A 16810-nucleotide genomic window follows, 5' to 3' on the forward strand; every position below is an offset into this window, starting at 1 on the left:
GAACAGTTTACCAAAAATCTGTACTCAAAACTAGCGTGATGCTAATTCACTGTTGAGTTTTCTCTTCATCCAGAAACTTTTGACGTAGAAAAGCCAACACAAATAACACATGTAGATAACTGTTTTTACCAAGTACAATCACAGTCAGTATAAACATCCTTGATTTTTATTTAGAGTGTTGAGCAACTGTGCACTTTGTCACATATAGGGCTGTCTCATTTTTAATCATACAATGTATCCCAAAAGATAGATAAGCCTTAATTTAACCAGTGCCTTGATGGATTTTTGGGTAGTTTTTTGACTTTACCTTTAAAACAGCGCTGCCCAAAAAAATACATATATTTTTATTTTATATAAAGAATCATAAATCTTTATTTTTGAAAATTCACTCTCCCAGGTGCCATTAGTTGCAGAGGAAAAATAATGAAAATATGCCCTACTAATATTCATCATCAACTTTACACTGAGGAATTGCTTCAAGCACACCGACATCCCCATATACATGGGGATGCTGCTTTTTTTTTTTTTTTTTTTAAGATTTCATTTATATAGTTATATGAGGGACAGAGAACAGAAGGAGAGGGAGAAGCAGCTCCCTGCTGAGTAGGGAGCCTGATGCAGGGATGAAGGGCTCAATCCCAGGACCCTGGGATCATGACCTGAGCTCAAGGCAGACACTTAACCAACCGAACCACCCAGGTACCCCAGATACATACATTCTTAACACTAGTGTCATTTCTTTCCAGATAGTTGCGTATTGTAGCTGACAAATCAGGACAATTAAAGATATTGGCAAAAACACATTTAATGAAATTGGCCAAAATAATTAAACCTCCCAAAATTTCTAGCAAAGACATTGACAGACAAGGCTAGATAATATTTGAAGAAGAAAATTTCTACAAGGATGACCCAATAGGAGCTTTAAAAGATTAGGGCTTACATATCAGGGGATTCATAATACTCCTTGGGAATAACTACGATACTTTTAATTATCTTTTTGTAAAAAAAGAACAAATTTTGTATTATAGAAATAATAATTACAATTTACAATTGTACTGCAAAAGTCAAAACTGAAGTAAAGGACGGCTGTCTTCCTCTGTTAGAGAACTCCATGTAAATAAATGGGAGCCTTGTCATCTTGCTCAATATTGTACATTTATTTAATGTATTTATGTATAGGCCCTCAGTAAATACTCACTGATTGAATTCTTTTATTAATTTTGCCACCAAATTATGCCCCAGAATTGTAACATCTTTTATTCTTTGGTCTTCATACTCATTTTCACAATGTTCTGTGTAAGTTTTGAAAACAGAGCCCTAATTATTTTTCATTATGAAATTTTAGTTATCTCAAGTAGATTAACATTAGGTAGACTTCTTCCATTTTTAGTTATACTTGGATAATGGGAACCTCGTATCTGCAGGTAATAATCTTTGAAGTATAGTAGCCAAATCAAATAATAGTTCCTATAAAATGCTGACCAGTAATACAAAAAAACAAAAAAATCAACAGGTTACAATTTAATTAGGATTTGAGTGAATGTTTTTTTCTTTCAAACCTTGTTGCACACATTTTTATCTTCACTTTAAAAAAAAAGAATCCTTGGTTTCAGTTTAAAACTGATAAACTTCTATGTAGACTGTATAAAGGTCTGCATTACTGAATAAGTTTCCATTTTAATTAAGAAAATTAAAATTAATTTTGCAAATATGTAATTTTTTGATGGATATGATACCGTTCAAAACAAAGTGTATATCTTAAATTCTTTAATTTCTCTTTTCATTTTCATTGCTTATCTGTATCTTTTTATTTTAAAGATTTTATTTATTTGAGAGGGAGCATGTGAGAGAGAGTGAGTATGAGGTGGGGGAAGGGCAGAGGGAGGAGAAGCAGGCTCCTCACTGAACAAGGGAGCTGGATGCTGGGCTCCATCCCAGGGTCCTGGGATCATGATCTGAGCCACCCAGGTACCCCTGCTTATCCCTGTCTTCTAAGTATGAATGAAAAAGGTACCATTAGTACTTTTCCTTGCAGACTTAAAAGTTTATCCAAATCTGTTAATTTTTAATTTTAAGGACTTTTTCAGGTAAGAATAGTATTCACATTTCAAGTAAAACTTGTAGTTGTTTTTGCTTTTGTAAAGCTACTAAATGAGTTTTAAACTATGAGACTTTAGGAAATGTATCTATTTCTATAAGATTAATAATAGCTGCAGTCATTTTTGAAACAATGCTTAGCATTTTGAGTATAATACTGAGAAAACAAACCTAGAATATAGCTGATGCTCTTTCACAAAGAGGTTGTTCAGCAGGTACCCTATATTGAGCTGAATCTGGGAACTTCTCAGAATCTTTGGAGGCTAGAAGGGTGAAAACTACTGATGGTGTTTTTATTTTATAGTGTGATCCTGAAAATGAAGTTTGCACTCTTTTAATACTACCATTTCTCACTTTAAATGTAGATTGACAGTATGTCAGTGTGATCACACTGGGTTGTATTTTCCAGACACACTTTTATACATGGAGATACTCTTTGCATAAAAGCCCTTTCGGGGTTTAGGTTAACAAATAATTTAGGCTCATGCTCTTCTTTTTCAGCCCTGATGCTCTGATGATGTCAGGGGCAGAGCAGAACCCTCAGGAGGGAGGCAGGGTTGACACAGTGTTCCAGCAGGAGGCTAGGTTGGAACACTGCATCAGGTAAGAGTAAAACTACACCCCTGCCTCCGAAAAGATACAGTCTCAAAGACTAACTTTTGTGTGTGGGCACGAAGCTCTTTGTTGGAGTTTATAGGGAGCCAAGTTGAAGGAGGTGCAGTTTATTTACAGACCTGATACTTCTCCTCGGACTCATGACTACTAGGATGTTACCTTTCTAGAACATAGGTAATTTGCTCTTTTTCTACTACTATTTATTGTTCTAAATATGAAACAGGAAAGAAGCAATGTGTAATTTTGCTAATTTATTCCAGAAATAATTTTTGGATTTTCTAGGACAGTAATATTTCAAACTTTTAGTCTTAGGACCCCTTTACATTCCTAAAAATTGTCATAGACTGCAAAGAGCCTCTGTTTATGTGAATTAGATCTATCAGTAGTTACCTTATTTTTAAAAAGTTACCCTATTAGAAATTAAGACTGATAAATTTTATGCTTTATTTTAAAATAACAATAGTAAACCTTTACATACTAACAGATATTTTTAGGAAAATAATTATATTCTTTAGAATATTTTTAAAAAAACATTATAAAAAGGGTGACATTGTTTAACATCTTTTCCAATCTCTTTAATATTTCGGTTAATAGAAGACGGCTGGATTCTCCTATTTGCTTCTGCATTTCCTCTTGGATGTTATTTTGTTTGAGGAAATTGGCAAACTAAGCGCTGAGGACCAGATTCAGTCCCCTATCTTTGTACAGCTCACAAGCAGAGTGGTGGTGGTGGTGGAGTTTTTAATCAGTGGGGGAAAAAGCAATATTTCATGATACATGAAAATTATATGAAATTCAAATTTTAGTGTCCACAAATAAAATTTTATTGGAACACAAACCAATCTCATTCCTTCCCGAATTATTTATGGCTGCTTTTGCGCTGCAACAATTGAATAGTTGAAGCAGAGACCATATAGGCAGCCTGCAAAGCCTAAAATATTTATTATCCAGCTCTTTGTAGAAAAAGGTTGCCTGTACATGAAGAAAATGTGTCCTCAGTGGTAAAAGGGAGAAGTGTTTTCAGATAATTACAGATGCTCTTTGGTACTAACCCCAAAACTCAACAGATGGCAATTTCTTAAAGGTTGATTGTAGTGTGAAAGCTGAAACCATATTAATGAATTGTTTATACTGTTACATTAAAATCCACATATCCCTCTTGCACTTTGAATGAATCTTTTACCCCACAGCATGATTTTGTAACATAGTGCATTGATCGTAGAATATCAGTTTATCAGTTCCAGTTCGTGGAGTTATACAAATCTTTCAGTTGTTGGGGCATTTTATTATAAAATATCAAAAAAACATTTTTGCTAATATAAGCTATCTTATCAAAGAAGTATTGGACAGCTCTTGAGAGTATGGACATGGATTTTTTTTTTCCAAAATTCATATTTTTGCTAAAAGCTCAAACTTTGAACTTTGTCACTTGTAACAAGTATTGAAGACACACACACACACAAATATTGAAGACAGTTGGTTTCCTTGAAATGATAGGCTCATTAAATTAATTTTTGAAAAAAATGCCTAATACCCAAGTCTGAATAATTATAGTTTATCAGCTATTCTTTCAAGAAAAATGGTGTTCCAGGAAATTAGCTTACAACTAATCACACAAGTACTTTTCCTTGAGACAACCATAATCCTAGGTGCAAAGCAGAATGCTTTATATATATTTCCCTTTTTTGCCATGCAAAGTATTAACGTGTTTTCAGGGTTGAGATTTAATTGAAATAATTTTTACTGTGATAATTATGAGCATTCTTCAGTGAAGTTGCCATGCATGTTTGTTTATTTTAACTAGAATGTATGGCAGTGAAGAATATAATGACTAACATACTTTAGTGCCACTGCCTTGATTCTTGCTGATAAACAGCAGTTTTACCCACCATTGCTTTTGCATCATCTTATAGGTGCCAACACAGGAAAAAAGCATTATTATCATTACAAAAACAATTTTGACTTTTCAGACTCCCTAAAAGAGTCTTGGGGATTCCCCCAGGAGTCCATGGACTACAGTTTGAGAACTGCTACTCAAGGAAAATAACTCTTAGCATAACAATGAAGTGTAATTATTTGGGAGAATAACATTTTACTTCTCAGCCTCAAAGAGGCTGGGCCCACTGCAACTTTGTACCAGTGAATCCAAGAGATTCGCACAATTTACCTGAAATTGTAACTGCCCTGAGGTGGGGGTAGGATGCAGTCTGATCTTAAATTTGTAAGTGGAAAACTAATAGAAAGAATGTCTGGAAAGCCAAACCAGGGCCCCAGGTTCCCCTATGGTGGCATTTAAAACTTAGCTGATACAATGTGACTTTAAATAAGTTCTTTGAAAATTATTCATCCTATCTAGTTAATACTATTTTAATTCTGTTTTTCTTCAATATTAATACCTGCTTTGGGACATCTCTTATAAGACATTTCTTCATTCACCACCTTCATTTCACTTTCAATCAACTTAGTCAAATTTATAGCTATTATCTTCCTTTTCTTAACTCCTTTCCCTTGGTTATCATTGAAAAAAAATCCATAATTTTCATTCTTACTGAAAACCACAGCTATCCCCATGAGGGATTTACCGTTATGATTTATCATAAATAATTTTTTTCATTAGTCTTTAAGAGCTTTGTCTTCATTGAATATTATTGGAAGCATTGGTTTTATACTACTTCAAGACATTTATTGAAAAAGGGATAAGATTAAGAAGAGCACCTATTCTTGATCTTAGAAAACAGGAATTTATCAAGATATGATGCTGACTATAAATTAGAACTTGCAGTGTGATGAGAATATAAAGAAATTACATTAGGATAAGTAAATGGGAGAAGTGTTTTAAGATAGACATAAAACAAATAGGGTGAAGAGAAATTTTGAGAACATAAAAAATATCAGTAAGTAATTTTTGTTTTAGGAAAATAACAATAAAGGAGAATGAATTTAAAATGAAGGAGAACCTGAAAACAACTCAAATAAATACTTGAGTGTATGGTATGTATTAGGTCCTAGTATGTTAGGCACTAACATGTAAAGGATTTATTTATGAATAGATAAAGGTAAAAACCTACACTGCTAAATTATTATATGGCTGTTTATTTAGGAATTTTAATTACAGTGCTAACTAACATTTAATGGCAAATGTCTTTCTTTCTGATGGAGAAACTCAGGAGCTATTTTATTCAACTTGCCCATGGTCAGTGAGATAGTGACAGATTTTAGAGTCATATTTTTGATACAGGTTCTCAACAGATTAGATATTCCCCATTATTTTGGCAATTTATGTGATTTTTCAGATTGGGATTGTATTCCAAACCACATACAGTTTGGAAAGCTTACATTGAGAATTTAGTTACCATTGAAATTCCTTCTGTTTTTACATTGTAATGTAATTTTACGTTGTAATGATATAAGTTGGTTCAGTGACTTTGCTCTTTGCCCACGCCTGGGACTCTTCCTTTTCTTCTGCTGTCTGCCTTGCCAATAGATGCAGCTTTTTGGTAACAGAGGAGATTTGTAGAGAAACTGAGAATGAATTAGTTATAAATCATTAGTTCCCAAATTATATTCCGAGGGAATATGGAGGGATTTTGTTTGATAAATGGTCTGTGTTTGGGAAAAAACTGATTTAAATAAGGTTTATTTGCTCTTAAACATTACAAGTCTTTGATATACAGATATGCATGGGGATGTCCAACAGGGAATTAGAGTATCCCCACATTTATTTGAACAAAAAGCCTAACTTTTTAAAGCATCTTAATGATTAAATATTCCAAGAAATACACTTTAGAAACTGTTATAAGATTATTAGAAAATGATTCAAAGCTTGTGCCCTATTGCATTATTGTTATGTGTAACACTCTTTTCTATTTATGCCTAACTAGATTTTATTTTCATGGAAAGCAATGGTTTTAAGTAGACAATAAGTAACAGGAACAAGTATTGCCTGATTGATTGTTAAAATGATTGGGGAACATAAGGAAAGTCAGACTATAAATCACTACTTGTAAAACTCTTCTGTTAGATTTTCTTTTATAAATAAATATTCCTAAACTAAACTCTGTTGTTTATGGATAATTTCTCTATTTTTAAATTGCAGATGTTGGAGATCAGCCAGGTGAGGTAGGTTATTCAGGCTCTCCTGCAGAAGCACCTCCAAGCAAGTCACCATCAATGCCATCACTAAACCAGACTTGGCCTGAGTTGAATCAGAGCAGTGAGGTTAGCAGAGCTTCCCTTTTCTTTTACTAACTTAAACTGTTTGAAGGTAAGAAGTTCCAGGCAGAGTAATTTCAGCACATATATAGCTCCTTTGGTATGCATGCATAGTTGAGAGAACATACCCATTAAGACTGTGATAAATGTTTATAATTATGTGACTGAGGTTTTCAAAGTACTTTTTCACAGTGAATACTATCATTTGGTTTCCAGCACTCATTCCTGCTAAAACCTTGTGAGTTAGATGAGGCAGACACATGAAATCAACCAAGGGGTGGTATCTTGGCCGAAATACCTCGTAGCCAGTGAGGGACTAGAGAGAGCTAAGCTTTAACCACAGGTCCTTTGAGATTCAGTCAGCTCCTCCACCCACCATATCACACTCCTTCCCCTTTCTGTAAGCAGGATATGTGAGTATATATTTGCAGTCTTAACATTGGAAGTGGTGTGTGAGAAGTCACTAATCCAGCTTTCCACAAGAAGAAAGCATTTTCTACAACTCAGGCTATTTATAATTTATTCTATGTAATACAAAATGGAATGATTTCACTGTTAAATGCAGTGGTTAAAGAAAACTGGTGTAAAATCAAGCACAGCGTGCAAAACAGAATGGAATTTGAGATGAATACACTGCTCCCCTATCACTTTGGAACTCCATTATAGAAAACAATAGAAGTAGGGCTGCTCTGATTAGAGAGATTGTCTGAGGCCCCCAGTCTCTTAAACCTTAGTGCTCTGTAGAACTCCTATTGAAAACTGTTCCAGGCTGCTTAGAGCAGTTTTGTGAACAAGTCACTTTTTTTCATTATAATTTTTAATATCACCTTTATAGTGCTACAAATCTCAAAGTTTGCTGACTTTTAGGAAAAAAATTCCAAGCTTTCTATGCTTTCCGTGTATTTTAAAGGCTGAAAACCACTGGGTTAAAGCAACACTAGTTAATTTTGGACAGTCGAAAAGCAGAGAAGTAACTGGCCAGTTTAAAGTACTACTTGCTTTTGGACATGATCACAGATACCTGTATTGGAGACATCATAGCACATTTCTCATAAAATAACTGTTTAGGTACTTTTTTTTTAGAGGGAAGAATTAAGCCTTAAAAGAATTTACTAATAGAGAGGCTTTATAAAGAGTAGGATCAGTTTTCTTGAAATGATTAATTTTTGCTGCATTTATTCATTTGTCATTTTTTTTAAAAGCACTATCAGATTAAGAGTGTTTATATTCCTTTGATATCAGTTCATAAATAAAAGCAACTCTAAGAAGCAACTGAATTCTAAAGCCCATCTTCATTCTAAATAAAAATTGCAGTGTGATCATTCAAGCCTCGTCATGGCATCCCTTCCAAATTCTGATTCTAGTAGTTGCATTTTCCCTTAAATATTCCTAGCAAGTTTCATTTGTAGTGTTGCTAAAAAGTTCATGAATGTCATAATTTTTTTTTTTTTTTACTGTATGTGGAAAATCAGAATGTTGGTAAAACATTGATTTTGATACATTTCAATAATATTTTCTAAAAATACCTGAGGATATAGAATTTAAATTATATTTTAACTTTCTACCATAAAACACTAATACTCTTTCAGCAAACACTTATTCAGCACCTGCAAATATGGATGAGGCACTGGATAACACTAATAATCATCCCTAACATTTATTGAGCACTCTTGATGTGCCAGCTCTGTTCACAAAGCTCTTTACATGTACTAACTCCTTACATCTTCACAACAGTCCTATGATACAGGTATTATTAATCTTGTGTTATAGATAGTAAAACTGACACACAGGTTAAATAACTTGCCTAAGGTTGTATAGCATAACTGGGATTCCAGCAGCCTGGATCCAGGCCTATGGTCTTAGCCACTATACTAAAGTTACAAAGATCAGGATGCTCTCTGCTTTCCAGGTAGCTTACGTACAGTCTTACTAAAACTTCATGCCGCCAAATAGGATAGGTAATACCTATTTTATGGTGAAAATCTTCTACATCTAAATTTTTCTCCACAATTAAATAATTGGGATTTTAAAAATTCCTTTGTTTACCCCTACAACAGTAATTATTGAGAAAACTAATTATACTAACATCACTGAAGTGATGCCCCTTGATAAAAGTGAATTATTGTGGATTTTCTTTATTCAACAATCACTTTGAATGCATCAGCATTAGTTTGTTGAAAGATTATATTATCTATTTTTATAGATAATTTTCATCAACATGTTTGCTAATACTTAATTTCTACATGTCTTCTCAAATAGAGTATCACTGTTTTAAATAGTAAATCGAACTTTGAAGCATAAAAATGTATACTTTTCCATACTGAATTATAGAAAGGATTTTGGTTAAAAGAGTAGGTGTGTCTGTGTGTAAACATTTGTATGTATATACTGTATATGTGTAGATGTTTTTCCTTCTTCAGAGGATAACCGATAATTCTTAATCAAATTTTAATGATTTTAATGCAGTTTTGATATAAAATCTTACACTATTTTATTACTCAGATCTTCAAAATAAATGGAATTTACTAAAATTAATGTTATCACTCCACCTATTCTAAGAGGTCTAATACTTGTGTACCTCTTTCAGAGGAGTAGTATTTCATAACAAAATCAGTCTTCTGTATATAACACGTACTCAGATGCTTGATTTGCTCTCATTGTGGCCGCAGTCTGATTTTTCTAGCATGGGGTAGGGGACGTTGCCTGAGGCAGTTGTCTTGTGGTCTGGCATGGCCCTGTGTGTAGTGCGGATTGCAGGGGTTGACTTGCTACAGATGGACAGAAGCTCAAACATATATTAATTCCAAAAATCTTTTCATTTTATCTCAATTACGCCTTATTAAATATCTATACATATGTATAAATTTTGTGCACGTCCATAAATAGAATCATCTTTCAGGGGTCGCACTGGCAAGTCACACTGACTTGCTTTGTTTTGACCAGAACTTTGGTACACAGGGTACATTAGCATCACCAAACCAATACGTTAATGTTAGAATTTTGAAAGAAGGATTTGAAGTAATTCTTTCTCTAGTCAAGACAAACCCCTTTACATTTTTACTTTGTTACCATTTGTACCACTTAGATTCTGTTCCTATATTATGTTTTGAGTTTTAATTCTGTGAGACTTTTAGTCTCTTACATTGAGATTGCAATAAATTGTTGTTATACGTTTGAATTTGAAGCTGCTCACCTTACATTATAAGATGATCCACCATAGATAAGTATAAAATGTTTATGGAAAGACAGAAATTATGGAATTTTGTCAGACCTTTGAAACACAACTTGCAGTGCAACCTCTGAATTACTTTGCTAAATCTTCTCCAATGATCTTTTACTCCATCTTTCTCATCATGCTGACTTGTCTCTCCTCTGTCTGTTCAGCAGTGGGAGACATTTAGTGAACGCTCTTCAAGCTCACAAACTCTGACCCAATTTGATTCTAACATTGCACCAGCTGATCCTGTAAGTCAATCACTTAGCTTGCTTGTTTGAAATTAATTTTATTAACCCAAATTTCCATTCATTATGGTTTTTAGCTGATATGCATGATTGAGTGGAGTGCTTAGGGGGGAAATGGTGGCAGGCTTTTCAATTTTTGTGTGCTTAATGGTGGAAAGAACTTTTTTTTTTTTAATCATTTGTATTTTCTAGTTATTTTGATGGGAGATAACTGTATGTTTTTAAATCTAGTACATGTGTCTAAGGAAGCATTTTGTGAAAATTGAGCTGACCTTGTTTTCATTTGCTAATTAAGTGTATGTTAAACATATACTGTGTATTTCATAGTAAACATATACTGTGTATTTCAGTGCGATGACATTTAGTAAATACTATTATTTGTATGCTTATACATCATGTAATATGTACTTTATATGTAGATATGCAATGTCATCTTTTATTTTAACAGTCCAGATGGTATGGCTTTGACTTAATTAGTATGTTGAGTTCTGTTAAAGAGAATCAATTTCAGCAAAAAAAAAAAAAAAAAAAAAAAAGTGTTGTTGGTCACAGATTGCCATTGTGCAAGGGACCCTCTGTCTTGTCTTCCTGTGGCTCACTGTGTTGCTTTGAAAATGCTACAAAGTTCACATCCTGATTTAAAAAGTAAATTCTGTCCCCACAGAATTAATTTCATATATGCCCTGGCTGTCCCTCAAATCATTAGAAAACTTCAAAAACCTTAGCTATTAATCATTCTCTTCACTGTTCACTCCTGCTTGTCCTTTTATTTTTTCTTTTAAAGAGAAGGACATGGTAATAAGCATCTTTCAAAAAGAAAAAAGGAAGTAAGTAGGAAGGGAAGAAGAGAGTAAAGGTAGGATTTTTTTTAAAAATGAGTGAAAAGATAAAGTGTCACAAGGCTTTTTTTTTTTTAGATGTTTCTGATCAAAGAACCATTAATTTTTAATCTAGTAATGTCCTTATTTAGTGTGGATTTGGGAGAAATGGCACATAAAGATAGCAGTACATCTTCAGTAGTTTAAATTATTGGATCTTTCATGTGCTTTATAATTTTAAAAAGTTGATACCTATTTGTGAAATAGGATGCTGTTACATTGAATTCAAACAGATAAAATATGGAAGTGTCAGTTTTCATAGTTTATTAATTATTTATGGACCAATTAATATGTAGATCATCTGTGCCCTTTGCTTCTTTTATTGCTACTTTGAAGGCATTAATCTTTGGTTTCAACCTGAAAATTGAGGAATGAAAAAGCAAAACATAATATCTGCTGCTTATTAGAAGTTTTAATTAAGGTCTCTTGGGAAGTGACAGGTGCTGTAACTTAAAGTTTACCTTTGCTCTAAGGTTTATTTCTCCATCTTACTCTTTTTTTTTTTTTTTTTCAAGATTTTATTTATTCATGAGAGACAGAGAGAGAGAGAGAGAGGCAGAGACACAGGCAGAGGGAGAAGCAGGCTCCATGCAGGGAGCCTGACGTGGGACTCGATCCTGGGTCTCCAGGATCACGCCCTGGACTGAAGGTGGCACTAAACCACTGAGCCACCCGGGCTGCCATCCATCTTACTCTTACCTACTATTTACATAGGCAGGTTATTTTTTTTAAATACTTAATTTTAAAATGTTTTATTGGGAAAGCGGGTTAGGTTTAGGAATACAGAATTGCTCTGTTTTATTCCCCAACCCATAAGAGATGGTGAAAATAATTATGCAGAATATTACGATTTTTTTTGTCAGGCCAGGAAAGAACATTATATATAAAAACATAGAACTCAGAGGCAAAATAAATTGACTCATGACTGGCAGGAAATGCCAGGAAATATTTGACTTTATCATAGTGATGTTCTTGTAACTTCTTGGAAAAAATACCCAAATTTGTGAGTTCTAGCTCTAGTGTTTAAAATATTATGGCTCAGTACTTTCTTTTATTATCTCTTGTGAGGCAGGAAGCTGTAAGAAATTAAAAGTTATAATTGCTATTTTAAATCTGAAATTAGATCTCTAAACTTGATAAAGTTGGCAGTCTTAAATATTTATAATGTTACCTAGAAATCTTTTTTATGATGATAAACTTAAATCTTAACTTTGTTCCCCCAACTTAGGGATCTCATTAATAAACCTGCCATTAGGAGAATGCCCTGCTCCCATTGAGGATCTAAGTTCTTATCCTTCATTTAATACTTACCTGGCAAACTGCCTTCTGTATAACACAGCTTATACCCATAATCCCAAATGATCCTTTGCAAGTCTTCTATAAATAATTGTAAGTGAGTAAATAAGGTCCATACAGATTAGAAAATAATTGCCTAAGAGAAAAATATCACTGCAGTTCTAATATGAATTTACAAACCTTACAGTCTTGGAAATATTTAATGGAATATTTTTAAAAAGCTAAAATTTGATAATTAGCCGTTTGCTCAGTAAAGTGAAAGTCTATGAGGAGCCCGACAGTTCTCTGTAGCACTTAGAGACTTCTGCATCACATAGTACAGTGACCTCACATGCAAACGAGATGGATAGTTATTAGGCTCCCAAAATTATAATGAAATTGAGCTTCTGATATATCACTTCCAGAAACTTGATTGCTTTTGTTGAACTGCTTATCATTAATAGCCTCTGGTAGAATCTGCTTCTGCTACTAAATTCTAGACTGATAAGAAGTGTAGTGCACTAGTCTTTGCCATGATTTATGCCTGATCTTAAGTGCTGTAAAACTTCTGAGTAATTCAGGATATAAAAAGAAGTTAATTTGATTACTGAAGATGCCCAGCCAACCCACCTGGTTTAGTGGAGCTCCCTTCTAGGTGCCTGTGACAGTCTCTAGGAGTATAAAAAATGTCAAAAACTTCACTCGTAGGTAGCCCACAGCTTAACCATGATAGGTGATGGTTGTAATATCACTGATTGTGATAATTATCATATATAGTTGTGAGCAAAATTTTAGGCAGAGAACTGTGGGCTAATTCAGCCTGGTGTATTTGGGAAAGTTTTCACAAGAGTGGTTATGCTTGTGTGCTGGGTTTTGAAAGAAACTATGAATTGGCAGAAATGGACAAGGGCATTCCAAGCAGAGAGAATATCACAGGCAGGATCTGGTGAGTGTGCTGAGAGTATAGGGTAGACATGGGGGTTGAGGGGGTCTAAGCAGTATGGTTGAAACCAGACTGGGAAGATCTTTTGTGCTAGACCAAAGATCTGAACTTCATCTCATAGACCTGAGGAGCCAGCCAGGAGTACCATGAAAAGATAGGAGTGAGAAAGAGGCAGTTGGAGAAGATCAGTCAGGCAGCAAACAATGTGAAGAATTGATGGGATCAGAGAGAGCAAGATGTTGAGTGACACAGAAAGGAAAAGCAGGGAGGGTGGACTCAGGCAGGATCATGAGATTTAAGGCAAGTAGAAAATACAGGTAGATGAGTCTAATATATTCAATAAAGTGTATAGTATAATATATATAATATATTCAAGTATATTATATTATATATTATAATACACTTGAGTATATAATATATTCAATAAAGTATAATAAATAAAGTGAAATGCCCAAATATATGACACAGATGTACCATAAGTGATTAAGAATGGGTTTCCTAAAGGTGACGAGGTGATTTGAATAGGTAGAAGAAGCTGGGCAGAGCCTGCTAGTCAGTCTTTATACTTTTTTCTCTATTTGTAAATTTGGGGTTGCTAATTTGGAGCATCTGATGGCTCAGGACTTAGAAGAGTATAGGCATTCATCGTTCTTCATTTGGATGTCGAAATAATGTCAAAGCTGTCTATCCTATTGCAAACCACAGTCACAAATAGAGCTTCTGATGTGTATACTAGCTGGAGGTTAGGCCTGCCATCGGTGTAAAGCTCTGTAAGGAATTTTGTTGTCCTGCTAGCAGCTGGACTTGCAAGCTCACAACAGCCAGTGGTTGCATGTCTGAAGTATGTGATAGAGAATTGATTTGCTGGCACAGAAACTTATGCAAATAATTTGGAGAATGAATAGAACATTCATGATTTTCTTTTCTTAGAGTCATTATCATGACTTCCACATACTGTACTGGAAATATATGAAAAGATTCCTTAATAGTTCCAACTGTCATAAGTTTTATATATCTGATTTTATACACACAATATATATTAGATGAATATTATGAATTAAAACGTCTAACAATTTTTTTGCTTGTTTTTTTCCTAGCTTGTTTTGGGTTTGGAATAAGATTTATTGTCTCATGAACTATCCTTTTTTTTTTTCCTTTAATCTTGCCTTATAAGGTTAAATTCTGATTCTTATAGCATTTATTTCTACCACTAAAGTTGTGAGTTAAGAAAGTAGTTATTCCTAAAGCCATGTTTTTATAACCATAAATGCAACAAAGAACATCTTAAGTGTATTGTTAAAAATTATTTTCCTGAAGAACACCGGGAGGCTCAGTGATTGTGTGTCTGCCTTCAGCTCAGGCCGTGATCCAGGGTCCTAGGATCGAGTCCCACATTGGGCTCCCCACAGAGAGCCTGCTTCTCCCTCTGCCTGTGTCTCTGCCTCTCTCTCTGTGTCTCTCATGAATAAATAAATGAAATCTTTAAGATTTTTTTTCCTTGAGAGTAACTCATTATTGTTTGAGAAATCTATAAACTTTTATCCAGCTATAATATTAATCTTTATAACTGTAATTTAGAGTTGTAGGGGAAATGTTAGAACTCTGTTCACAACCTTGCTGGTGTAGGGACAGAAAATTACTGTGAATGAATCTATCAGTATGATTGCAAAAAAGAATTCATTTGTTATAAATTGGTTGATTTGAGATTATGAGAATAAGCTAAGGGGGCCTGTCAAACAAGAGGCAGTATGCTAGAACCAAACTTCCTTTAGCAGAGGCTTGGTGTTACCTAGTACTGTCAACCAAAAAAGGTGTCTGACTTAAACTGAATCTAAGAGGTTTGTCTTCATCTTCTCTTCTTGCTTTGCTGTTTGCATTGTTTTCAAAAAGTCTGTACTACAGTTTCCTTACTCCTCTAGCTAGACTTGCCACTCATGAAATTTTAGGAATATCAGATATATTCCAGCCATGAAAAGGTTTAAGAAAAATAATGGAATGTTAAGAGTAGGAGTCTTACTTATTCCTTTTTAAAAATACATGGCTTTGTGGAATTTTGTGGGGTTCTTTGTTAGTTTTTGTTTTTATTTTATTTATTATAGAGACATGGGAATAGTGAAGGACATAGCAAGCGAGAGAGAGCATGGAGCAGGGAGGAGAGGGAAAAGCAGGCTCACCACTGAGCATGGAGCCTGATGCAGAGCTCGATCTGAGGACCCCGGGATCGTGACATGAGCCAAAGACAGGCACTCAACCAACAGCACTACCCAGGCGCCCCAGTTTTTTTTTTTTTTAATTATTTATTCATGAGAGACCGAGGCAGAGACACAGGCAGAGGGAGAAGCAGGTTCCATGTAGGGAGCCCGATAGAGGACTCGATCCTGGGACTCCAGGATCATGCCCTGGGCTGAAGGCAGGTGCTAAACCGCTGAGCCACCCAGGGATCCCCGGTGCCCCAGTTTTAAACAGTTTTATAGAAGTAATCTGTAGAAACAATATATTATGCTGTTAAAATATAGCGAGCATTATTACCTTGTTTTATATAGGAAAAAGTAAGTGTCAATTTTTTTTCAGCAATTAGAGAAAAATTTGAGTTCTCATGAAATAGTTCACTTTAACTTCAAAGGTTCATATTTGTATAATTTAATTAGAACATCTCATACTTTGCCTTTGATATAGTCCTCAAATATAGTTTTATAGATCTTTTTTCCACTCAAATCTTTAACCACTCAAAAGTTAAAATGTACTTTTTTATTAAAAAAAATCAGATTATTAGAGTACGCATAGTGAACTTGATTTGTACACGTAATTCTAAGATTTCTAATTAAGAAATTTATTTTCATGCTTGCCTTAGCATGAATAAGAAAGTCTATTTAAAGTATTGTTAGTTTGGATTATTCATGGTATCAGCTTGGCGTTTTTAATGCAAAGTCTGTATTTCCTCCCATTCGTCTCTAGGATACTGCTATTGTTCATCCAGTTCCCATTCGTATGACTCCAAGCAAAATCCACATGCAGGAAATGGAACTGAAAAGAACTGGCAGTGGTAAGGAAGCTGTTGCTGGGTTGTATTTTAGATTAGCATCTAACTAAAATACACAAATAATTATTTGAGGGCTCAGATTCCTTCATAATTGTTTATTTTTCAACATAGTACTTTCTACAAGTATAGATGTATTTTTGTGTATATTATTCAATTTATATTACAGTTTCAAAAGGAAACTGTTAAAGGGTGCCTAAGTGGCTCAACTGATTGGTCAGCTGACTATTGATTTTGACTCAGGTCACGATCCTAGGGTCCTGGGGTCCAACCCCATGTCATGTTGGGCTC

At 34.3% G+C, this 16810-nt stretch overlaps 1 protein-coding gene across 9 annotated transcripts in view; it reads left to right on the top strand.

Annotated features, from left to right (window-relative positions):
* The window catches only part of REPS1 (RALBP1 associated Eps domain containing 1), an 82007-nt gene that overhangs the window by 51621 nt on the left and 13576 nt on the right, over window positions 1-16810 (top strand). For 4 of the 9 annotated variants that reach the window (XM_072719903.1, XM_072719917.1, XM_072719926.1 and 1 more), the window contains exons 9-11: window positions 6809-6930; window positions 10309-10389; window positions 16438-16525. In XM_072719903.1, the coding sequence (XP_072576004.1) occupies window positions 6809-6930; window positions 10309-10389; window positions 16438-16525 (291 nt within the window). The remainder of the gene's footprint in view (window positions 1-6808; window positions 6931-10308; window positions 10390-16437; window positions 16526-16810) is intronic. The other 5 variants (XM_072719935.1, XM_072719944.1, XM_072719951.1 and 2 more) reach the window with 2 other exon arrangements.

Source organism: Vulpes vulpes, chromosome 1, assembly GCF_048418805.1.
Source record: "Vulpes vulpes isolate BD-2025 chromosome 1, VulVul3, whole genome shotgun sequence".
In the NCBI taxonomy this organism is placed as follows: Eukaryota; Metazoa; Chordata; class Mammalia; order Carnivora; family Canidae; genus Vulpes; species Vulpes vulpes.